At 37.6% G+C, this 24,877-nt stretch overlaps 2 protein-coding genes across 9 annotated transcripts in view; both read left to right on the top strand.

The window, feature by feature from the left end:
* Positions 1-17,247, top strand: part of ALLC (allantoicase) — a 101,975-nt gene extending 84,728 nt beyond the window's left edge. For 7 of the 8 annotated variants that reach the window (XM_077153094.1, XM_077153097.1, XM_077153102.1 and 4 more), the window contains 7 exons: positions 951-1,030; positions 1,989-2,121; positions 11,290-11,445; positions 12,532-12,605; positions 13,712-13,820; positions 16,029-16,153; positions 16,882-17,247. In XM_077153094.1, the coding sequence (XP_077009209.1) occupies positions 951-1,030; positions 1,989-2,121; positions 11,290-11,445; positions 12,532-12,605; positions 13,712-13,820; positions 16,029-16,153; positions 16,882-17,088 (884 nt within the window). In that variant the 3' untranslated portion in view covers positions 17,089-17,247. The remainder of the gene's footprint in view (positions 1-950; positions 1,031-1,988; positions 2,122-11,289; positions 11,446-12,531; positions 12,606-13,711; positions 13,821-16,028; positions 16,154-16,881) is intronic. The other variant, XM_077153099.1, reaches the window with a different exon arrangement.
* A 713-nt stretch (positions 17,248-17,960) lies between these two features.
* Positions 17,961-24,877, top strand: part of DCDC2C (doublecortin domain containing 2C) — a 192,784-nt gene continuing 185,867 nt past the window's right edge. The window contains exon 1 of the mRNA XM_077153093.1: positions 17,961-18,768. Coding sequence (XP_077009208.1) covers positions 18,482-18,768 — 287 coding nt within the window. The 5' untranslated portion in view covers positions 17,961-18,481. The remainder of the gene's footprint in view (positions 18,769-24,877) is intronic.

Below are 24,877 nucleotides of genomic sequence, written 5' to 3' on the forward strand. Positions count from 1 at the left end.
GCAGGTTCCTGGGGAAAGTTTGCTGTACCTTAGGGTGCCTCAGAGGATATGGAGCCAGATCTGGGCTGCCTGAAGGGCCAGCTGCGCCAGCACTGATTTCACCCTTATCCCAGGGTGTGCAATGATGCAGCAGCTCCAAGGGTTTCAGAAAGGTTTCCTTTCCTCATCTTAGAACTCTGGACTTCATGACTCAGGCAGGTTCTGTGAGTTAGACTTTGTGTTTTTATCCCTTTAATTGTCACCATCTGATGTTGACCCTAGAATTTTTTAGAAATGGTACAATCATGTGTGTGTATATTCGTGATATAGGGAAGGTAAATCATACCAATTGGCAAATTTATAATGAATATGTATTCATTTTATGTATATAGTACTGTGTCAGGCTCTTCAGAAATGAAATGCATGGGCCCTGTTCCCCAAAGATAGCTGGGGTACCTGAAAAGTTAAATAATTATACAAGTGATGCTACTTTACAAGTAGGAAGTGATTACGACAAATGAATGGTGAATGAATAATTTGTTCATCAGTTGTCAGTGAGTGCTTCCATTTCTGAATCGCCTAAGCATCAATTCTAAGGATAGCATTTCGGGAAGTAGTGTTTCTGCAAGTGACCTTGCAATATTCCAAAACTTTATTGATCCTTATCTTGAAAACTCCAGTCATGTGATTAATTTGTTGATCCTTGACCTAAGTTGAAAACTGTAATTACTATTTTGACAAGCAAATGTACTATAAAATATATTGCACTAATTTTTAAAATGACCATTAATATTTTAAATATTAAGGAAGTTCAATGAGTGTTTCTATTACTGTAATTACCTGGTGCTTTGACTTGAAAAATGATATCTTCATTGTTATTTGGCAAAAGGAAAATTCCCATATAGCCTATGTAGATAGTTTCTTTGATTTTGAGCTTTAACTTTAACCCTAAATGGTAATTTTAACTTCAGATAAACTACCAGAAATCCCACAAAGAGGAATTAGGACAGGAGCAGCGGCCAAACCTGAGGAATTTGAAGCTATTGATGAGGTATGCCTATAAAGATAGCATTGATTATTGTAAGCGATTGATAGGACAATAATGAAACTTTACTTTGCATGCCAGGTTATGCAAGCTGATTCTTTGGAACACTGAATTCTGACATATCTCACCTTACTTGCTCATCTGGTATGAACCTACAAATGTTTCATTAGTTGTTTTTGCAATTCCCTTACGAGGGAACTTCATGGCCCCTAAAAAATCGAGAGTAGTGCTCAAAATGTGGTCCGTTACAGGTGCCCATCTGCAAAATGTTACTACTTTCTGAGAAGATAAATACAGAAATTCAGAATTAGTATTTATTCTTTTATGGCGGTTTGAAAGAGTCACTTTATGTTTGATGAATTTAATAATAAGCAATTTGGGTTTTGGGGATACATTCTTTTATTTTGTTGTTGATGTTTAAATTATTTGCATAGTATTTTTTGTGTTTACAGAAGTGTTGATCTGTAACAGACGGGAAATAAATGACAACAGCAAAACAGACAGGTCCTTCTGCCCAGAGAGTTTGAGACGATCTGATCTAGGGAAAATAGTTGCAAGGTGCAAACTAACCAGTTTACTTCAAATCTTGTAGTCGATGGGGATAGCCCTATGGTTTAATTTGAATGTTCACATCACTATTCTGGTTTCCACTTTCTAAGCATTCTCATGGTGAAGAAATGTAATTGTTCTTCATTCCTAACCCTCCCTACCGGGGCGTCCCACCTGCTGCCTACATCCAATGACTATTTGGATCAGTGTTAAAGAAACAGGTCTTCTGTTTATTATTAAATCTGCTTGGGGCTTGCTCTTGATTAGTATTTTTATTCAAATGTTCCATTAGACATCCATCATTAACTTTTATTCCAAAGTATCTCTACCCCTTGAGCCTCATGCAGTAACTAGGATGAGAGAATTTATTGTTTTCCAAGAACTAGGTCACTAACATTGTGATATTTATTGCTAGCTAAAGTCCAATGGCTGGAATTACTTGGTTCCCATGGCAGAGCTAAAAGCAAGAGAGCCTGGCTCTAGTCACAATTATTTTTCCATCAGTTCCCAGCAGAGATGGACTCATATAAGACTCAACATTTTCCCAGGTAAGTGACAATCACCCATCTGCATTTCTATGACTTGTTTATTTTATATTGACATATTTAAAAAATATAAAATGAAACCACCCTTTCCTATTGGCCACTTATCTCTGTAGTGTTTTAGGATTTATGATTTGTCCCTTTTGCACACTAATTCTTTTTTTTTCTTTCGCATGGGCAGGCACCGGGAAATGTACCCGGGTCTCTGGCATGGCAGATGAGAGCTCTGTCACTGAGCCACTGCAGTCGGCCCACTAATTCTTTTTTATTTTATTTTATTTTTAAACTTTGTTTATTGTACAGTATAACATATAAACAAAGCGAAGAAATAAAAAAGTAATAGTTTTCAAAGCACTCTTCAACAAGAAGTTACAGGACAGATCCCAGAGTTGGTCATGGGCTACCATATGATCCTTTCAGATTTTTTTCCTTCTAGCTGCTCCAGAATATAGGAAGCTAGAAGGCTTAAATATATATATATATATATATATATATATATATATATATTTGTCATCACAACAGACTTTTCTTTCTTTTTCTTTTGTGAAAAATAACTTGTATACAAAAAAGCAATAAATTTCAAAGCACAGCACCACAATTAGTTGTAGAACATATTTCAGAGATTGACATGGGTTACAATTCCACAATCTTAAGTTTTTACTTTAGCTGTCCTAAGATACTGGAGACTAAAAGAGATATCAGTTTAATGATTCAGCATTCATATTCATTTGTTAAATTCTCTGTAAACTCCACTATCACCTTTGATCCTTCTATTCCTCATTTTAGGGGTGTTTGGGCTATGGCCATTCTAACTTTTTCATTTTGGAAGGGTCCGTCACTAATATGGGGTAGGGAGATGGGACGTTCTGGAGAGGCTGGGCCTTCTAGGTTTCAGGACTTATCTGGTCCAGGGACCCATCTGGAGTTGTAGGTTTCTGGAAGGTTGCACTAGTGTGTGCTGGCTAATTCTTATTTTAACTCATTCATCAGTAGGTAATCACTGAGAGACTATCAAATAAATTAGGATGTGATTTAACTAAGTTGTATTAGTGAAATAACTCCTAATGATTTTTATTTCACAGATGTATTCATTAGCAGTTGAAATGGTATGCACAAATAATCCCCATTTTATTTTAAAATATTTTCTTGTAATAGCTTTATTATGATAAAATTCCATCAATTCATCCATTTAAAGTATACAATTTAATTTTTTTGTATATTTATAGATACATGCAACAGCATTATGGTCAATTCTAGAATATTTTCATCACTTCAAAAAGAAACTCTATAACTTTTAGCTATTACCCTCTATCGTCTCTTCTCCCCAAGTCCTATGCAACCACTAATCAGCTTTCTGTCTCTATACCTTTGCCGAATCTTAACATTTCATGTAAATGGAATAATAGAATATGTGACCTTTTGTGATTGGCTTCTTTCACTTAGTGTAATACTTTCAAGTTTTGTCTCTCTTGTAGCATGTACTTCATCCTTTTTTATGGACAAATAATATTCCATTGTATGGATATACTATATTTTATTTATCCCTTTATCAATTGATGAATATTGTGTAGTTTACACCTTTTGGTTTTTATGAATAATGCAACTATGACCCTCCATGTATGCTTTTGTGTGGACATATGTTTTTATTTCTCTTGGATGTATACCTAGGAGTGGCACTGCTGAGTAATATGGTAGCTATGTTGCACCATTTGATGAGCTACCAGACTGTTTTCCAAAGTGGCTGCGCCATTTTTTACATTCTGTCAAGCAGCCTATGAGAGCTCTGATTTTGCCACATCTTTGCCAATACTTTACTACTTAACTTCTTTTTAAGTATGTAGAAAATTTATTGAGAACGTATGTAAGAGGACATGTGGGCACTCTTGCAAGGACAGAGGTAAGGAAGGCAAGAGCAATAGGCAATATGGGGCTATTTGCTTTTGTAGATTAACTTTACTTACTTCCCCTCCCCCTTCCTTGTTCAGTGCTCTTTTTCCTACCCCATTCCCACCTGCTTCTCTCCAGGGCAGTCCCTGGTGGTAATTATCTGACTTTTTGATTATAGCTGTCCTAGTGGGTGTAGGGTGATATCTTACTGTGCTTTTAATTTGCATTTCCCTGATGACTAATGATATCAAATATATTTTCATGTACTTTTTGGCCATTTATATATCTTCTTGGGACATGTCAATTCAGATTCTTTGTTCATTTAAATGTTGGGACTTTCTATTATTGGCTTGTAGGAGTTCTTTATATATTTTGGATATAAATCCCTTATCAGATATATGTTTTGCAAATATTTTCTACCATTCTGTGGATTGTGTTTTGACTTTTTTGATAGTGTCTTTTGAAGTCTTTTTGAATTCCAATTCATCTATTTTTCAATTGTGGCTCATGTTTTTGGTGTCATAGCTAGAAATTCATTGCCAAATCCAAAGTCATGAAGGTTTACGCCTACGGTTTCTTTTAAAGAATCTTATAGTTTTAGATTTTAAATTTAGGTCTTCAGTACATTTTGTTTTCATTTTTCTGTATGATGTGAGATAATGGTCCAACTTCATTCTTTTACATATGGCTTTCCAGTTGATCAGAACCCATTTGTTGAAGGGACTTTTTTCCCCCATAGAATGGCCTTTGCAACCATTGACTATAGATGTATGAGTTTATTTTGGGACTATCACTTCTATTCCATTGATACATATCCTTGTGCTAGTACTACACTGTGCTGATTACTGCTGCTTTGTAATACATATGAAATTGGAAGGTGAGAGTCTTCTTACTTTGTTTTTCTTTTTCAGGATTGTTTATGCTATTCTGGGTCCTTTGCAATTTGTGCAAGTTTTAGATTCAGCTTGTCAATGTCCACATAGAAGTCAGTTGAGATTCTGATAAAGATTTCATTGAATCTGTAGATCAATTTGGAAAGTAACGCCATCTTAACAATATTAAGTCTGGCAATCCTTGAACATGGAATGTTTTTCCATTTATTTAAATCTTTAATTTCTTTCCATTCTAATCCTTCTCATTTCATTCCTTCTGTTTGCTTTAGGTTTTGTTTGCTCTCTTTTCAGTATCTAAAGGTGGACGTTTAGATTGTTGAAGTCTTTCTTTTTCAACAGAGACATTTGCACCTATAAATTTCCTTTAAAACACTCTTTTAGCTGTATCCCATACATTTTGATATGTTTCATCTTCATTTTAATTTATTTCAAACTATTTTCTAATTTCCTTTTTGATATTTTCTTTGGCACACTGGTTATTTAGGAGTAGGTTGTTTAATTTCCACACATTTATGAGTTTCCAAATTTTTTATTGTTTTTTACTTCATTCCATGTGATTGGAGAACATACTTTATATTACCTCAGTTCTATAAAGTTTACTGAGGTTTGTTTTATGGTCAAGCATATGGTCTACCCTGGAGAATGTTCTGTGTGGACTTGAGAACAATGTATAGTCTGCTGCTGTTGTGGGGTGGAGAGATCTATGCATGTCTGTTAGGTCTAGCTGGTTTACAGTATTGATAAAGTCTTTTATGTCCTTGTTGATTTTTTGCCTTGTTGTTCTGTCTAAAATTGAAAGTGGGTATTGAAGTCTCCAAATATTATTGAGTTGTCTACTTCTCCCTTTATTTTTGCTGTTTTTTCCCCCCTGGATTTTGGTGTTCTGTTTTTAGGTGCTTGTATGTTTATAATTATTATATCTTCCTGATGGGTTGACCTTTTAATCATTATAAAATGATCCTCTTTATCTCTAGTGAATTTGTTTTGTTTGTTTGAAGTCTATTTGGTCTAATATTAGTATAGCCAATCTAGCTGTCTCTTGGTTGTTGTTTGCATAATGTATCTTTTTCAATTTATTTGTATCTCTGAATCAAAAGTGTGTCTCCTTTAGACAATATCATTTAAAGAAACTGAAAGAAGAAAGGAAAGTGTTCTAGTTTGCTAGCTGCTGGAATGCACCATACTAGAAATGGAATGGCTTTTAAAAGGGGGAATTTATTAAGTTGCAAGTTTACTGTTCTATGGTTGTGAAAATGTCCCAAATAAAGCAAGTCTATAAAAATGTCCAAATTAAGGCACCAACAAGAGGTTACCTTCACTCAAGAAAGACTGATGAAGTTCAGAATTTCTTTCTCAACTGAAAAGGCACTTGGTGAACATGGCAACGTCTGCTAGCTTTCTCTCCAGGCTTCTTGTTTCATGAAGCTACCCTGGGGATATTTTCCTTCTTCATCTCCAAAGGTATTTGGCTGAGTGGGCTCTGTGATTCTCATGGCTTTCTCATCATTCCAAAGCTTTCTCCAAAATGCTTTCTCTGTCAAAGGATTTCAGTAAACTAATCAAGACCCATGTTGAAAGGGCGGACCCACATCTCTGTGGAGATAATCTAATCAAGTTTCCAACGTATGGCGCTGAGTAGGGCTTAAAAGAAATGGCTGGTTCCATAAAATATGGCTTTTTTAGGCACATAATCCTTTCAAGCCAGCACAGAGAAGAAGTATATATTTATAGGTTTTTGTTTTACTAACCTTATTTATCATTTCTGGATCTCTTAATTCATTTCTGTGGATTCAAGTTACCATATGGAGTCATATTTTTAGCCCAACACAACTTTGCTCTTACCCATCTCTTTGTGCTGTTATTGGTAAATATATCACATTTCAATATGTTAGAGGCCAAACAATACACTATATACGTATTGTTTTATACAATTGCTTTTTAAATTAAATTATTTTATTTAATTTAAGAAATATGCCTTTTATTGTCTTTAATAATTATATAATTATCTTTACCAATACTCTTTGTTTTTTGTCTGTGAATTTGAATTGGCACCTGGGGTACTTGGTTTCATCTTGAAGAACTTCCTTTAGTATTTCTTTTAAGGTGGGTCTTCTAGGACCAATTATCTTAGTTTTTGTTTATCTGGGAATGTATTTATTTTTGCCTTCATTTTTGAAAGATAGCTTTACCGGATTTAGATTCTTCATTGACAGTTTTTTTCATTGAGTACTCTGAGTATATTATCCCACTTCCTTTATTGTTCTTGAAGAGAAATAATCTGTTAATTTTACTGTGGTCCATTTGTAAATGATGTCATTTTTCTTTTGCTGCTGTCAAGATTTTTTCCTTGTCCTTGGTTTCCAGCATTTTTACTATAATATGTATGTTTGTGGATCTCTTTGTATTTATTTTATTTGGATTTTTAGGTTACTGTTTTTCAATAAATTTGGGAAGTTTTCAGCTATTATCTTTCTGAATAATTTTCCTGCTCATTTCTCTCTCTCATCTCCTCCTGGCACCCTCATTACATGTATGTTGATGTGCTAGTGCTGTCCCACATGTCTCTAAGGCTCTGTTCATTTTTATTCATTCTCTTTTCTCTGTTTTCAAATTGCACGATCTCTATTGATCTGTCTTCAAGTTTGCTAATATCTTCTTCTGCCAGTGCAAATCTGTCATATTTTTAGTGAATTTTTCATTTGGATCTTTTTTTTTTTTTTTTTTTTGATATTTCTAGCTTTTTATTTATATTCTATTTTTGTGAGACAGTTTCATCATGCTTTCTTATACCTGTTTAATCATGATGCCCCTTAGCTCTCTAAATGTATTGATAGTTGCTGCTTTGAAATCTTTTGTCCCTTAACCCCAACCTCTGGTCACTCCCACTGCCTTTTCCCCCATGTATGGGCCATGCTTTTCTGTTTCTTTGCATGTCTCATAATTTTGTTCTGGAAAATGAACACAATATATTTCAGCAACTCTGGGGACAGCTATTTTCCTCCCCTCCCCTACCACCAGGATCTGCGATTATTATTTGTTTAGTGATTGGCTGGATTATTTTCATGAAATCTATTTTCCTTCTTCAGTGTGAGGCCTTTCATTTTGCCATTCAGGGGGACCCCCCTTGGGGAGGCCCACAGTTCCCCAGGGATGACAGTGGCTTTGGAAGGTTCTCTGTGACTCTTTCCCTGACCATGTTTAGCTGGTAAGCTCCACTAGTTGCCAGCTGATCCCTCTATTATTTTCAATACCACTCTGTGCATCAATTGTTCCACAGACTGATCCATTAAACTAGAGTTCTTCTTTTGAATGAATAGATAGGAAGGCAATGTTTGAGATTTGTTCTGATCTCAGAATAATTCTTCGTTAGTGTTTCTTTCCCTAGTTCTTGCTGTTAAACTAGCAGGCCTACATATTCACTTATAATGCTAATGAATCTACTAATCTCTTCTTAATTGCTTGTCACCACAACCTGTATTGTTTTTCAGAGTGCCCTTAGGCTATAAGTTCTTGAGAAGAGTTGTAAATTTAAGTCAGTTACTTTAGGAAGAGACTAAGAGCCCTTCATTCTACGGCCTGCTTCTCCCCCTAGACAAAGTTCTGAGCCTTGGGTCTCTGGAGTTGGGGATGGAGACAAGACATCTCTTTTAGTGACACTCCTGCTTTAGGAATTGGGTGCTTGGTGAGGGGGGTCTGTATTTCAGGCTTCTCTGCTTGCCTCTGTAGGGAGCCTCAGCTTTACAGTCCAGGGCAAGGGTGATAAGGGTTCTGGTATTCTCAGTGGTGCGGTGCTTCAGTTAGAACTTTCTTCCATAAGTGGGAGTGGGCAGTAGAAAGGAACGCCCATCTCTTGGTCATACTCATCTGGAACTTAGTATCAGAAATGAGTAGCTGGGCAGAATACAAATGCCGACATCCTGCCCTTCCTGGGAAGGCAGCCCTCTGTTAAGAGCTGGGGGGAGAGGGAACCCTGTGTTTTGGCTGCATCAGTCTAGAGTGGAGGTTCCATCTCACTGAGGTGGGTGGGAGGATGGAAGAAAAAGGTCTTGGTACAAACACCACACTCCTGCTATTCTCACCAAGATTTAGTAGATTATTTTCAAATAAATATTTCCAGGGCCACTTCCAGAGACTTTAAATGTGTGTGGTTTTTTTTTGAAAAAAAATATCTTTCACCGGTTTCAGTGGGGAGCATGCCTGCAGACCTCCTCATGCTTTCATGCTGGAAGTGGAACTCTTGATCCTTATTTTAGACACAGCATATTTCTGGTTATCATGCTTTTTAGTAGGACACAGATGTGAAAATCTGAGCATGTTTACTGATTTTTATTTCTCATTGAGAAATGGGCAAAGCCAACAAGTGAAATTTAAACATTTTCATTTGCTAATTCAACAAACACTTATGGTGTACCCATCATGAGCTAGGGACTGAGTAGTGGCAATACAATAACTTCCCAGACAATGACTAAGACAGAGCTAACAAATTGTAGGATTCAAGAAGGCAGGGATCATGTGTCTGGGTGGAAGTTTGTGTATGCCCCGTAGTTAGCTCTGTGTGTGGAACAGAGTAAAACTCCATATTTATGTGCATCAGATTGAATCAACAGAGTATATGCCCTACAAAGTGCACAACTCAGTAAGGGAGACAAGCAAATAAGAAAAATAAGTATAAAAATAGTGATAAATGTTATAACAAACGTATTTAGCTAGAACCAGAAGAAAATTCTTTTTGACAATTTTTTGATCTACCAAAATAGCAATTTCATATGTCCAGCCTAATTTGTACAGGGTTTAGAAGATTAAAGACAGTCTATTCCTCTATTCCTCAGAGGAAGCCCTGTTTTGGTTGATTAGATCTTGAGAATTTCTGGCGAACACAAAAGCAATTTCTCAGTGGGTCAGTATTGATTGATTGGTGAGAGGTGGGCCTTGCCTGCATAAAGATTTCTCCTCCCCTGTCTCTTAGCAGTGACTTTAGCTGCTCCATGAGGATTCCACCTGGGTCCCACATGTAAAAGGGGAAGAAAGTGGTAGGAAAAGAGGTTGATACTCAGGTTGCTGTGGCACATGGAGGTAGGAGTGGGATTGTTTAGATGAGAAACCCCAAGAGCATTGAGAGGTTATTCTGAGATCATCTGACAATTTTGATTAAATGTGAGACTGGATATTAACTTGTAAAGATGAATACTTTTTTAAAATGTCAAAGTAGCTTTATGTTCAATAGATAAATATTTTCTATACTATTAAAGCAAATCCCAATGTTCAATGAACCAGATAGTGAAATTATTCCCATAGTTTATCTCCCGCTGAATTACTCCCTCTAGTATATTTTCTAGGGTTTCATGTCATGGCAGTCTGGTTTTATTTGTTGCAAATAACAAAGGCCAGTGTTCTGAAGTTGTTCAAATCACTCGGTTTCACCAAACTTTTCATTTAAAAATAAATAGGGCTTAGATTCAGTAGCATGCTCTGAGTAAATTATTCTGATTTTTTTTCATCTTCTGTATAAAAAATGCTTGACTTCCACTTCTCAGGAGATAATATTCGAATGAATCAAAACCGAATCACTTTGTTAGAATCAGGTTATGTTAGTTGCTCTTGGTAGCTATTTGCTGCTCTGCAGACCTAATCTCTGACTGCTGTGTTCTTAGCAGCTACTCAATTGTGCTAATATAATCTTGTATTCTCAATTGCAGTGCTAAGCAATGCCTCACTGTAAAAATAAAAAACAATAAGGCTCTTGTATGAGTCTGGGTGGGATTTAGCACTGCTCATTTCTGGCACCAAACCTTATGTCTATTGTGAGTTTGCCAATCATTTTTTTTACCTTCCTGGAATTATTCACTCAATAAAGAAATTTGAGCCCCTAATATGTGCCAGGACCTTTTCTAAGTAAAGACGATACAGAGCTGAACATGATGGTCAACTGTTCCTGCCTTCAAGGCTTCCATATTCTGGTTTTGGGATACTGATCTTAGCAGGACTTTAAACAAATGAATAAAACAATTTCTCAGACTGTTAAAAGAACTATGGAATAAATAAGCAGGGAGATGTGATAAAACATAACCTGGGGAGTCAGGCAGGGTTGGGGTGGGGCAGGCAGGAGAAGAATGTAATGGGGCCTCTCTAAGGCTGTGACACTTCAGTTGAGACCTAAGAATGATTATAGTTAACAGGTCTTTAGGAGAGCTGGGAAGACTAATGCCAGCACAAAGGGATGGCACGTGCACAGGCCATGGGGCAACGGGCTTAATGCATTTGAGAAACAGAAAGGAGGCAGGTATGGCTGAAGTCTAGCATGAGATGAGATTGGGAAGTGAGAAAAGGCCATGAGGGCTTTGTAGTCCAACCATTTTTCCAACTACGAAATAATTGCTCCACTTTTCCTTTTCAGATGGTGGAATTGCACGTCTTAGAGTATATGGTACTGGACAAAAAGACTGGATTGCGACCGACCCCAAGGAAACTTCAGACCTAGCAGCCATTGCCTATGGAGGTGTTTGTGTAGGATTTAGTAATGCACATTTTGGGCACCCAAACAATATGATAGGTAACATGATGTTTAAGGAACTGGTTTTTATTTGGAAATCTGGGGCACCAGCATTAACCTCCCAATATAGTGGGGATGATTTAAAAGGAGGGGATCATCTCAAAGCCTGGGAGTGGATGAGATTAATCTCCTATATACCTGATTTGATGTCTTTATGACACCAAGCAAGGCAACATTAATAGTTTTCCTTCTTCATTTTGGCTTAAGTATTTGCTTTAAATGGAAAAGTAAAATTTATTAATCTTATGGCTGTATGTGAATTTACTGAAACATTAACTGTTCTAGTTTGCTAGCTGTCAGAATGCAATATACCAGAAACAGGGCGATTTGTAAAAAGAGGAATTTAATAAGTTGCTAGTTTACAGTTCTAAGGCTGAGAAAATGTCCCAATTAAAGCAAATCTATAGAAATGGTCCCATCAGAGGCATCCAGGGAAAGATACCTTGGTTCAAGAAGGCCGATGAAGTTCAGGGTTTCTCTCTCAAGTGAGAAGGCACATGGCAAACACAGTCAGGGCTTCTCTCTCAGCTGGAAAGGCACATGGCGAACATGGTGTCATCTGCTAGCTTTCTCTCCTGGCTTCCTGTTTCATGAAGCTCCCCAGGGGCTAGTTTTCCTTCTTCATCTTCAAAGGTTGCTGGCTGGTGGACTCTGCTTCTTGGTGCTACAGCATTCTCTGCTCTCTCCGAATCTCTCATTCTTCAAAATGTTTCCTCTTTTATAGGACTTCAGGAACTAATCAAGACCCACTCAAATAGGTAGAGACATGCCTCTATCTAATCCAGTTTAACAACTACTCTTGATTAAATCACACATCCAGGGAGATGATCTAATTACAGTTTCAAACATACAATACTGAATAGGGATTAGAAGAAACAGCTGCCTTTACAAAATGGGATTAGGATTAAAACCAGGCTTTTCTAGGGTATATACATCATTTCAAACCAGCACTTAACTTTAATTAAACTAATTTACATAGGAGTGCTCAGGTACTGGGATCTGCAATTTAATTACATCAATGAATTTCCTCTCACATTTAAAATAAAATCATATGATACATAGTTAAATGATGTTATTTTTCCATAGGAGTTGGCAAGGCAAAGTCTATGGCAGATGGTTGGGAAACTGCAAGAAGATTGGACAGACCACCAATATTAGAAGTAATAAATTAAAATCAAATACAGTTTAAAGGTTTTCTAAAAATTATTTAAAAAAATTTTTTTCATTTTAAATCAAGGAAATTTTTGCTTATTTTAGAAGCATCTTATGTTATTTCTCTATAGGTTTTCCAAATTTCCTACTACTTCACTGTAGTATCCGGGCAAAGACCCAGAAGGATAAACATGCTAGTTATTGCCAAGTACCCTATACATTAATGGGACATTCTGCTGCTTCATTGGTAAAGAAACAAAAGGATCTAAAATTTAATGACACAAAAAGCTACAAATAAATTTGCTGGTAGATCTGGAGATAAAACACCGATTTAATATCGTTGCATATCTGTGTATGACTGGATGAACCCTTTTTTGTGAATTTGTGACTGAAAGGGTGCTCTAGGGTCCATGCAGCTGTTTAATTTATTTGGTCAGTAACTAAGTTGACATAAGGAAAACAAAACACTTTTCAATTTGCAAGTTCCACTGAAAGCACAGTTTTAAACACCCCTTTCTTGGGTTAGATTCCATTTTATTTAGTGCTTCCAGATACAAATGAATAAACTCTCCTTCCTAGAATAGAAACTAAAATTTGGAGACAGGTCAGATATTGATACAGATTTGATCAAGGAATGATCTACTTTGAAAGATCAAAACAAATTGATTAGAGGACCAGTGGGTTGGATTAAAGATCCTTTTGTGTATAACACTTTACATGAATTTATAATGCGAAGCAAATCATAAAAGATACTTATAAAAATTACCAAGCTCACAATAAATTCATGAAATCAGCACAACACATTTAAGCAATGTTAGCAAAGAGGCAGTACTTGCCACAAAATAATGTAAAAATCAGGTAATAAGAAACATTCTTTTATAGTAAGAAATAACACCAGTGTAACATGTCAATATTTTTCACCTGCTTGTTTTTAGGATTGTTTTCTTTTCTTTTTTTTTTTTTTAAGGGGTGGGCAGGGGTGGGGTGGGGGCGGGGTGAGGGGTGGGGAGGGTAGGGGGGAGGGTGGGGTGCAGCGGGCCGGCCTTACCGCAGTAGGATTGTTTTCTTGAATAACTCTAGATTGGGCTACCTTTTTTTTTTTTTTTAATTTCAGAATGATGAGAATGGCATTCTCCTGATTCCAGGTTGTGAGTGGGCAGTTTTCCGATTGGCACATCCTGGAGTAATAACTCAAATTGAAGTAGATACAAAATACTTTAAAGGTAAATGTAAAGGCATTAGGAAATTCTTTATAATTTGGGCTGATCTTTTTTTTCAATTGATAACCTTTTTATAAATATCATTTTATACAAATGGCACCTAAGACGGCAGATCTGAAACAGAATCTACCCAATAGAATATTATAATTACCTTTATTAGCATTCTACTCATTGAGAATTTCAACAGACAGAGAAGAAAAAAATAAATTCTTGGCCTAGAAGAGTTCATTCAAAAACAAATAGCTCCTAGGCCAGATAAGTCCTGAAACCCAGAGGGGCCAGTCTCTCCAAGAATATCAACCAGTCCTATTCCCCATCTCATATTACTGATACCCCTTTACAACAAAAAAAATGTTAGAATGAGCATAGCTGGGCTGATCTTAAAGATAACATGGCCCTATGGCATGGTGAGACCACTTTGGGAATGGAATTCAGAACATTGAGCCTTGGACTCAGCTTTCCCACTCATCAGCTGAATAATTTTGAGCAAGTTAATTTATGTCTTTGTACTTTAGTTTACCGCTTTTATGAAATGTCAGAGTTGGATTGGATCACCCCAAAAGTCATACCAAGTTCTATGATGATATAAGGCTTTTCACTAGAGAGGCTCTGAATCCAATTTGGAAAGTGCCTATTCCTTGATTATGTGAAGAGAAAAACAAGGATGAATAGGTATCTTCTTACAGGGAAGAAATCCTAAATAGATTGACGGGGGGTGGCCATTTCTTTCCTAGGTTTGATTTTTAAAGTAGTGCTTTACATATTTTAAAAAATTGTGCACTCCTATTAGTAAAAACAAATATTTGGATAAGTAGCCCCAAATATTCTTACGGAATATATATGTGTCATTAAGCAACTTTAAAAGAGGTTGCTGGGTGGGCCACGGTAGCTCAGCAGGCAAGAATGCTCGCCTGTGATGCCAGAGGATTCAGGTTCGATTCCCGGTGCCTGCCCATGTGAAAAAAAAAAAAAAAAAAGTTGCTAAAGTTTTATGATTGTTAGGTCAGTTTTGTCAAATATTGGATTGGGTATCTCATGACCGATTATAACACTTCGGAAAAAAATTGTGGTAGTGTAGATTCATATTTTTGCTGCCTGCTGTGGGTATGAAGGCTGGGCAAAGTTAACTGCTGCATGGAGAGAACAATTCACTGATATTTACTGTAATTTACCAGTCTCTTCCTCCCGTTCTTCCCTGGATGCTGTACAGTGTTCTACTGAACCCCCAAGTCTTGTAATAGCTGACTCAGACAGTTTCTGCCTGTTTCGTAGTTGTTCTGGTAGAGGGACTGATTTCCTGGAGCTTCTTACTCTGTCATCTTCCCACAATTCCCAAACTATATAGATATATTTTATTTAAAAGAAACAGAAAAAGTAGTTCTACTGGTTTCTTCCTGCATTCTTTGGATTTTTATGTACATTATTAGGAGTGTGCCCACCCCACCTCGGAGACTCTTTAAAGAGACAAACCACAAAAGGGGACATGAGAGCAAAGTACTACCTCTTTTTCTAGGGTTCTTGATAAGCAATCCCTCATCTGTTGATCTTAAAGTCTTGAGAAACTCTTATAGGGATTCTCCTTACAAAGAATGTGGGGACTCTTTACTTGAGTTCCTCAACCCACCATCCCCCCCCGCCCCGTGAACATTTTGCTTCTATTAAATTCCAAAGAGAGGAGAGACACTCAGCACTTTGTAAGCTTCTAGATAATACTTAGAAACCCTTCAATACATTGCCTTTGATTGGTGCTAAGTGCTGGTTAGCTTAGCTCAGTATTTTTTTTTTATTGTTGCACTACAAAATATGCCAGAAGGAAAATATTTTCAACTTCATAATAATTTCAGATGAGCCACATCGCAGTATGCAAGTAATTGAATCTGTAATCTAGGAAGTTTTTCAAATATATTCAATTTTCAAAGTGCGAATACTATTCATTCAAACTCAAATGTTCCAGTCCGTTAACATATGTTAGGCCATTTCTGATTCTTCTGAAAAGCAGATACTTATCTATTTCAGGAGGAAATCCAATTTCATTACAAACTGGTATGTTCCTTCCTTCACATATTTCATACCTTTGCTTTGAAAGAATGATGATTTTCTCATTGCTGTGTGTTTTGCTCTGATTAAAAAATAAAAAGGCTGGTGCCTATAAGCCAAACTGTGCTGAATGTAAATGATATAGAGGGCAAATTGCCTATTATGTTCCAATAGGCAATTCTCCTGACAACTGTAAACTTGATGGCTGTATCCTGACAACTCAGGAGGAAGAAGACATGATTAAAGAAAAATGGAATCTTCCAGCCCATAAATGGAAACCGCTGCTTCCGGTCACAAAGGTTAGTGTGGTACAGGAAGCTATGCAGGTTGGCCCTCTATCAGTCCTATTTCATTCAAATTAATGCTTGATGGGTTATAACATAACTCCAAATCTTCTGCATGCTTTAACAGAAAAATGAATGCGTTTTAAAAACCCTTATTGGTGTATTTATATTATAATATGATAGGTTGTATTTGTTCACAGATTTGAATTTCTAACAATCAAATTTTGTTTTAAACACCATCTCATATGCCAAGAATACATCTATGGAAAAAAGTTTCTGCTATATTCCACTTTAGAAGGGGCAACTCAGCATATCTAAAGCTATAATGGCATATGCACCTATGTAATGGATGTTCTGAGATGGTATAGAAATATCTTCTTTGAACAAATAGGAAGTGAACATCCAATGCAATGGAAGATGAAGCTTGCTCCAGATTAATGATGGCTAATGTCTTCTGGGAGACATGACGATATCCTCTTCTTCTTTTTCTCATCAGTTTGTCTAATTAATTTGTTATTGAAAACAATAAGCATCATAGGGACCTGCATATAAATGTCAGAATTATTTGGGCATCCTTTCTCCATCAGCATATCTCTCTAGTAAGCTGAATGTTCAGTTAATAACATTTATTTTTAAAGCCCTTAATATAAATCCAAGCCAATGGGTTGTATTTTTGACAAGGCTTATTTGGGCCATGCACAGCGTGTAATAATAAAGGTGCTCTGCATTTACCTTTCTTTCAGCTATTCCCGAACCAAAGTCACCTGTTCGACAGCCTAACACTGGAGCTCCAAGATGTCATTACCCACGCCAGGTTCACCATCGCCCCAGATGGAGGAGTGAGTCGCCTTCGGCTCAACGGCTTCCCCAGCTCCATCTGCCTCCTGCGGTCAAGAGAAAAGCCCATGATGAGATTCTCAGTTAAACCCGGGTTCAAAGCAAACCTTTAAACACATACAAAATCCCTGCCTTGGTTAAATATTAGCAAACAGTAACATTCTTCTTCTGAATTGCTTTGAATACGTGAATCTTAAGAAGTTTCTAGCAATCAGTCTTTTTTAAGATTAATATAATTTCCAGTGATTTAATAAAGTGATCACTCTCACAAACTGATGTCTGTATTTGATGTCACTATGAAGATAGTTTAAAAATTGGCTCTGGCGGTGAATGGTAGAAGATGTCTACCTTTATTTTACCACTACAAAATATTGATGGTTTATAATATCAATATTCTGTACCTTTTGTATGTAGATTCAACAAGTAATAGAGTCTACTGTTTTAAAGAATTTTTAAGTCCATCAAAACTATGGGGGAAATGTATTTCTAGAATTATTCATTGTCCTAGTTCAAGATAAGGGCCCATCCTTAACCATAATAAGAATGAAATTCCCAAGGTCATACATCCCCTTGAATGGCTCTGCCCCCAAATGGGGAAGCATTCTCAATTTTAAACCTTTTAGATACCATGAGCAAGCTGCTACTAGCAACCTCATTTTCTCATTCGGTGGACAATTCCTTCTTTGGTGGAAAACGTACAAATTACCCACTCCAAACCAGGAATCCTAGAAGTTTTTTGCTCTGAAGAGATCAAATACTCCCTATTGAACAGACAAAGAAAATGGGGCACAGAGAGATCAAGCACCTTCCCTAGGCAGGAAACTGACCCCCTTCCCAGCCCCTCTGGTCCATCCTTCCCACGGGAGTCCGCCAGCCACAGGGGGCGCTACTCGTGGAAGGTACTGCGTGGGAGGGGGGGCGGCGCACGGTTGACATTCTGCCCCCTTTCATTTCGTGTCCCCTCATCCCCACAGCCTATGATTTCTATTTCTGACGCTTCCGCAGGAGCTTCCACCCCTAGCTCTGTCTTCTCCCCTGGGACTGCCGACCCCAAGCACCTCCACCCGGCTTTCAGCCAGCTCTTCTCCTAGACAGGCCGAGGGCAGCGGTCACAATTGCCTGGTGGCCACGTCAACACAGGGGACGCGGGGCGCGGCCGGGAGCAGCCCCAATCCCCGTGTCCCCCCACCAGAGCCCCTGGCGGCGGTGGCAGCCGGGCGGCGCCTCCCCGGCTCCGGCAGAGATTGCAGTGCCGCCGCCAGGGACACGACGGCTGCCGGGTCTTGGCCGGGTGTCGCCCTCGCCCTGCTCTCGGGGCTCAGAGAAGAGGGGGAGAAACAGAATCCCAGATCCATCGACTGCAGGAGACCCCTTCTGCACCCCACTTCTGGTCGGCGTCTGGCCTGGCTGGGCGGTGGGGGCTGCGAGAGGCAGGGCCGCGGGCGTCCATGCCGAGGAGCAGGTGGAACGTCGCCCACCGTCCTCGCGCCCCGGTCCCGGCCCGACATGGGCACCCACGCACCCTACACCTTGATAGACACCACCCCTGCCAAGACGATCCTGGTGTACCGCAACGGGGACCAGTATTACGTGGGCAAAAAGTTCGTCTGCAACCGGCGGCGGATGGCGTCCTTTGAGGTCTTCTTGGACCAGCTGAACGAGGAGATGGAGGTGCCCTTCGGCGTGCGGCGGCTCTACACGCCCACCTCCGGGCACCAGGTCCAGGAGCTGGGCGGTCTCCAGCAAGGGGGCAGATACGTGGCCGCCGGCAGAGAGGGGTTCAAGAAGCTAGAGTGAGTGGCCAGGGGAGGGCACCAGTTAGCCCTTTCTTGATCTCTTTTTTTGGTCGTGGCCATAACACTCTCTGAGGGCATGGGCCATAGTTGTTGATCTTTGCAACCCCCTGCATTCAGGATAGCATCGGGGACATGAATGCGGAACGAATAAGCGCAGGGGTCCCTGGCTGGGTGCTTTCTCTATGCTCAGAAAATTTACATTTCATCTTTCAAAGGCCCTGCCTTTCAGGCCCCTTCCCCTGGCGATGTCCAACTTATCCTTGTGCATAGATTTATTTAAAAAGTACTGAGCATCTTCTATGTGCCAGGCACGACCGTTCTAGACTCTTGGGAGATTTACCGCCATGAACAACAGACACAAATCTCGGCCCTTGGGAGCTAACATTCTTAGGAGGAGGCCTAGGCAATCTACAATCAGTCTAATATGTAAATTTTATAGCCTGTTAGAAAGGGGATGGGGAAAAGGGAGTTGCAATTTAAAATAGGCTGTGAGAGTAGACCTCTTCGAAAAAATGGTGTTTGAAAGAACTTTTGAAGGCAGAGTTAGCCATGCACATGAAAACTGGGGAGACTGCTTTGGAAGGCAAGAATCAGAACTCACTCTAGGCTGAGTGTTGTATAGTACCTGGACCATGCATTCTCCTATTAAAGCATTGGAACATGCAATTGCTCCATTACACAGCTGCTTCTCCTTCTAGACTGAGAACGGGTGCCTCTCCTATTTCCTTCTTCCTTGCTGGAACTAAAACCTTGCTGGCCTACAGTAGAGGCTCTATGAATGCTGGTGGATCAGCAAAGAAATCCTTTGCTTAGTGTCTGTCGCCAGATTAAGGCAGCAACTTGTGAGGAATGTCCTGGGGGAAAAACTGGTGTATAAATGCCAAGGCCACTGTAGGAAACTCTAATGAAAATTGATTGGCCATATTCAAGCTGTCAATTGAATTGAAGGATGACTACTCAAAATGTCAACTTAATTCTTTTTTGTGAAGTCTGGCCTAGGATTGCAATCCCTTTGACATCTTATTGCATATTTGGTCAGACAACAGTTTATCTTTATACTTTTAGCTTTCTTTCCAAGAGTACCTCAATTTCTTATTTTTTTTTCCTAATCTTTCTTAGTAACAGTCGATATGAAAATTTCTTTACTCTTCTAATTTCAATCTTGCGGTTCTTTGACAAATACCTGTTGTGTATTTCTTTGTGTAGGGCAGCCTTGGAGGTGCTGCAGAGGCTTTATAGGACATGTTTTTGGGAAATAAGAGACATGCATAAGTAGATACAAATAACAGAAGCACAAATATAATTCTTTCTAGGCCCAGGGCATTGGAAAAGCCTTTCTTTACAAAATGGAAGGGGTCAAATAGTTTGAACATTTTAATTTCTTAATCCTCCATATATTCCTGACCTATGTCATTATCACCTGTTTTTTTGTTGTTGCCTTTGAAAGACATTATCTTGCTTTACATTGTTGCTAACTCCATTTCTTTTGTGAAATATGTCATATATGCAATAAAGTGTATGCATTTCTTTGTGCACTTTAAATAGTAATAAAGCAAATATCTTTGTATACCACAACACAAATTAAGAAAAGAACATCACCAATATCATGATATCTTGCACTTCTACCTCTTTCTTTTGCCCGTAGGTAACCATTATTTTGATTTTTTGTAATAATCATCTCTTTGTGATAATCTATTCCTAAAAGATAGATTGTTTAATGTTTTAGTTTGTGAACTTTATATAAATGCAATTACATTGTGTGTATTTTTCTTTTACTTGCTTTATTCATGCAATAGTATGTTTGGGATATTCAGCCATGTTGAGAGCATATGACTTTATCATTCATTTTTATTGCTATGTATTACTTCATTGGAGAATATACCAGAGTTTATTTATCTGATCTGCTGAACGTTAATTTGGACCTTTTTTAAAAAATCCAATCTGTTGATAGTTAATTTGGATCATTTTTAGTTTTATGCTAAGATGAGCAATGCCGCTTTAAACATTCTTTTACATATCACCTGCCGCACGTGGGTAGGAGTTTCTGTGGGAGGCTGTTTTAGTTTTCTATTGATGCATAACACATTACCCCAAACTTAGCTTAAAACAGTATTCATTTTCTTACAGTTTCCATGGTCAGGACTTTGAGAGCAGCTTGGCTTGGTGGTTCTGACTCAGAATCTTGCATTCAAGATGCTGGCTACAGTTGGTGCTTCCAGATTCATGCACATGCCTGTGGCATGAAGATTTGGGTCCTTGTCACGTGAGCCTTTTCACAGGGTGGCTTGGCCATTGGCTTCCCCCAGAGTGAGTCATTTTAGAGGGAGCAAGGCCGAAGCCATAGTGTCTGTTGTTCCTTCATGTTTTCTTTTCTGCTTTCTCTCCATCTGCCTAGTTGACTTTGTGTGCTGGACATTTGTTTTAAAAATTATTTTTGAAAATAGTTTGAGGCCTAAAGTGGTTATCTTTTACCAAAGATACATTTTGTGTGTTTCTGCCGGATACCTGTATCACCAGCAATTTGTGGTCATCTTAATTCAGTTTCAGAACATAAGATAACTTGGTCTGCCCAGAAGGCTTGAAGCCAGTCTGCATCCACTCTGCAGGTACAGCCCAGTGGGGTCCTAGTACACAATGAGGAATAGTTTGTTGGTGGGTCCTGAACAAGTACTTTCGCCTACTGGTCCCAAAGAGCTGTCAAAACATGGTTTAACTTCTCACTTCTCTTCCAAATCAGCAATGACCCCTGGTGAAAAGTGGCCCCAAGTACTGGGCTCATCTTTAGATTTCCTTTCTTTCCTGAATCTTAGTCTGGCAGTTCCTTACTATCTTGTTACCTGGCTAATATGTCAAAAATGATTTTTTAATTTTTAAAAAATTTTGCTAGTTCTATAAGTTATCTTTACCTAGTCCACTGTCAGCAGAAGTGGAAATCCTTTCTCCCTTGTTCTTCAAATAAATTTTTGTTACGTGTAGAATTCTGTGATGATCATTCCTTTCAGTAAAGGAAAGACATCTATTCATTGTCTTCTGGCTTAGAGGTTGCTGATGAGAAGTCAGCTATCATCATTCATTCTTCTGATGGTAATATTTTACCTTTTCTGTTCCCTTTGACTTTGAAGTATGGTAGTTTAATTGTGATATGTCTAAGTATGGATTTATTGGATTTTCTTGAATCACTGGTGTGGTAACTTTCATTGGCTTTGGGACATTCTCAGCCATTATCTCTTCATATAATGCATCTGTCTTACTCTTTTTTCCTTCACTTTTTGGATCTCATTAGATGTTGGTTAGCCTATCACATTCATGTTAACCTTTATGTCTCCACCTTTTCAAACTTTTAAAATTCTCTCTTTTGTCTTTGTCCTACATTCCATATTCTTCCTTCAAATAAATCATCTGGGTTAATTTTTCTGCTCTGTGTAATATGTTGTTGAACTCATTCTTTGAGGTTTTTTTTAAAAAATTTTATTGTATAATATAACACGTATGCAAATCAAAAAAGAAAAAGCCAGTAGTTTTCAAAGCAACAAATAGTTACAGGACAGATCCCAGAGTTTGTCATGGGCTACCATAACAAATCTTCTCAGATTTTTCCTTCTAGCTGCTCCAGAACAGTGGAGGCTAGAAGGAATAAATATTTTTTTATCTTCACAGTAAATTTTTTTTTTTGGTGAAAAATAATGTATATACAATAAGTAATAAATTTCAAAGCACATCACCACATTAGTTGTAGAACAGATTTCAGAGTTTGGCATGGGTTATGAGAATTCCAGTTCTTTAACTTTTTATTTCTAGATGTTCTATTAGATTCTTTATAAAATCTTTGTCTTTCTTTATGGTTACTGGGTCCTGCGTGTATTTGCGAACTTGCCTTTTAATGAAATAATGTCCTTCTACGGTCTGTATATTTTATAGTCCCTGGATTTGAGGTTTGTTTCTGTTTTCTGTTATTTAGGTTGTTTTTTTTCTCATAGTACTTATTTTTTGACTGCGAACTACTCATTTTCTGTTGGATTTTATTTGTGGAAATTCTTTGTGGGCTGAGATAAAGTAAGTTTCTCTAGAGGATCTGCATTTTCTTTTTCCACATGCCTGGGAATACTACTAATCCAGGGCTACTCTAAATTAAATGAGCAATTTGAATGTTTTTGGATTACCTACCCAGACAGTGTAATTTTGTGTGAGAGCTGGCTTGCAGTACCAGATTCTTACTGGCATTTGTAAAGATAAAAATTCAGCAACCTGTTATGTAGTTCTCTAAGAAAAATTATGTTACAGGCATCACGATTGATAAGATGTAGAGTTTGAGTTAATACCATAACGTTTTAGATTTGAATTTATTACTATAATAAGCCTGCTATGTAACAGAATTCACCGATAAGCATATATTTCTTTGTAGGTATGTGATTTTATGATTTTTTCAGGGTTAGTAGAATATTACAGCATATCCGGAACCTCTGATTTCTTATCCAAATCGAATATTAAAGAATGATACAACCGCAAAAGAATGTTTCCACAAAAATCAACTTCAAAATGCTTTGATGAAATCATTTTAATTTTGATCAAATTTGATGAAAAGCTCTTAATTTTTCCCACCAAAATCTCCTTATAAAATTGACTTATGTTTAACATGTTAGCAAATGAGGAAGAAAGAAAACTTTTGAACTCATCTACCATTACACCCAGAATGTACTCAATAGATGTCATCATTTCCCCTTCCTATGGGTCTAGGTATTTTCTAGTAGACTCTGTTGTATCTCTAATTCTGTAGAGTTTTTCATGATTTATTTAAAGCATTTGGATCTGGCAAAAATATTGAGAAAATCTTTAACATATTTCTGTTTCCAGCTTTTTAATAGTTTTATTATTATTTTCTGTAAGGAAGAAAATGTGTTCCGGCACACTGAGTAGGGGAAGTGATGAAATTTTGATGTGGTTGATAGCTTTGGTTATTTTGCATTATCCATATTTCATTGCTATAACATAGATGGATAATACTCGCATGTGAGGTTCAACAGTGAGAGGCATTTGCATTTCATTTTCTTCACTACTTTTCAGGTCAATGAAGAATGAAATCTCAATCTATACTTTGGCGAGTAAAGCTCTGAAAAATACTTTGGCTTGATTTTTTCCCTTGCATCAGTAAGCACTTCTTGAAAATGTGTATTCTGTAATTACTGAGTCATTGAGCAGTTTAAATTAATTTTCACCAGAAAATAATATTCTAATTGTGCCACCAGCAAATGAACTTTGAAGTGAAGCTGGATGATGTATTAAACATCCTGAAGCTTCTCTCATAATAATGGCCGTGAAACGGTACATTGAAAAGACAAACACCATAAAGTCTATCCGATATCCAATCATTATTCAAATATTTCCTACATTTTCTGGAACAAATTAATTTGAGCTGAAGAACATGTTTTTTTTTTTTCGCTATAAAACAAAATGTTATAAGTTAATAATTACTTTTCAAATAAATAAACGTCCCATAAAGCCTAGAATTAATTGTTTATTTTGTGGAGAAAGCCATGTTCACAACAAAATCTAGTTCAGGGTATGGCGTGTCTTTGTTTGTGTGTGCTCATATATATGTGTGTGTATTTTGGTAGGAAACTTCAAGAATTTCAATTATAATAGTGTATTTATCTTATCTACCTTGTGAGTTTGTTTTTGACATACAAATGTGAAAGTGTGTTTAAATAAAATTATTATTGTTGTTCTACAACCCAACTGTTATCTATAATTCCCCTTACCACGCACGTGTGCCTTGTGGACTAGAGGGTAACAGGAAAAGGAGGAAAGCTGGGAGGGAAGTAGCTGTGGTAGAGTGAATGGAGTGCTTGAAATCAAAAGACCTGCTTTGTATCTAATCCCTGACTTTTTCTAAGTGACATTTAGCAAATTAAATAACATTTTTGAGTCTCAGTTTCCTCCTTACTACCATGGAGCTAGTTAATATCTACTCCATAGTATTGTGAAAATTAAATGAGGTATAGTACTCTATATAATGCCTGACACTGGTTCTCTTTGTTAGTTTCTTCCCTTTATTTTCTAGAAGTAGCAGGAAGGGACGTTGCATATCCAGGCTTTTAACTATCCAGGC

Source organism: Tamandua tetradactyla, chromosome 3, assembly GCF_023851605.1.
Source record: "Tamandua tetradactyla isolate mTamTet1 chromosome 3, mTamTet1.pri, whole genome shotgun sequence".
Taxonomy (NCBI): Eukaryota; Metazoa; Chordata; class Mammalia; order Pilosa; family Myrmecophagidae; genus Tamandua; species Tamandua tetradactyla.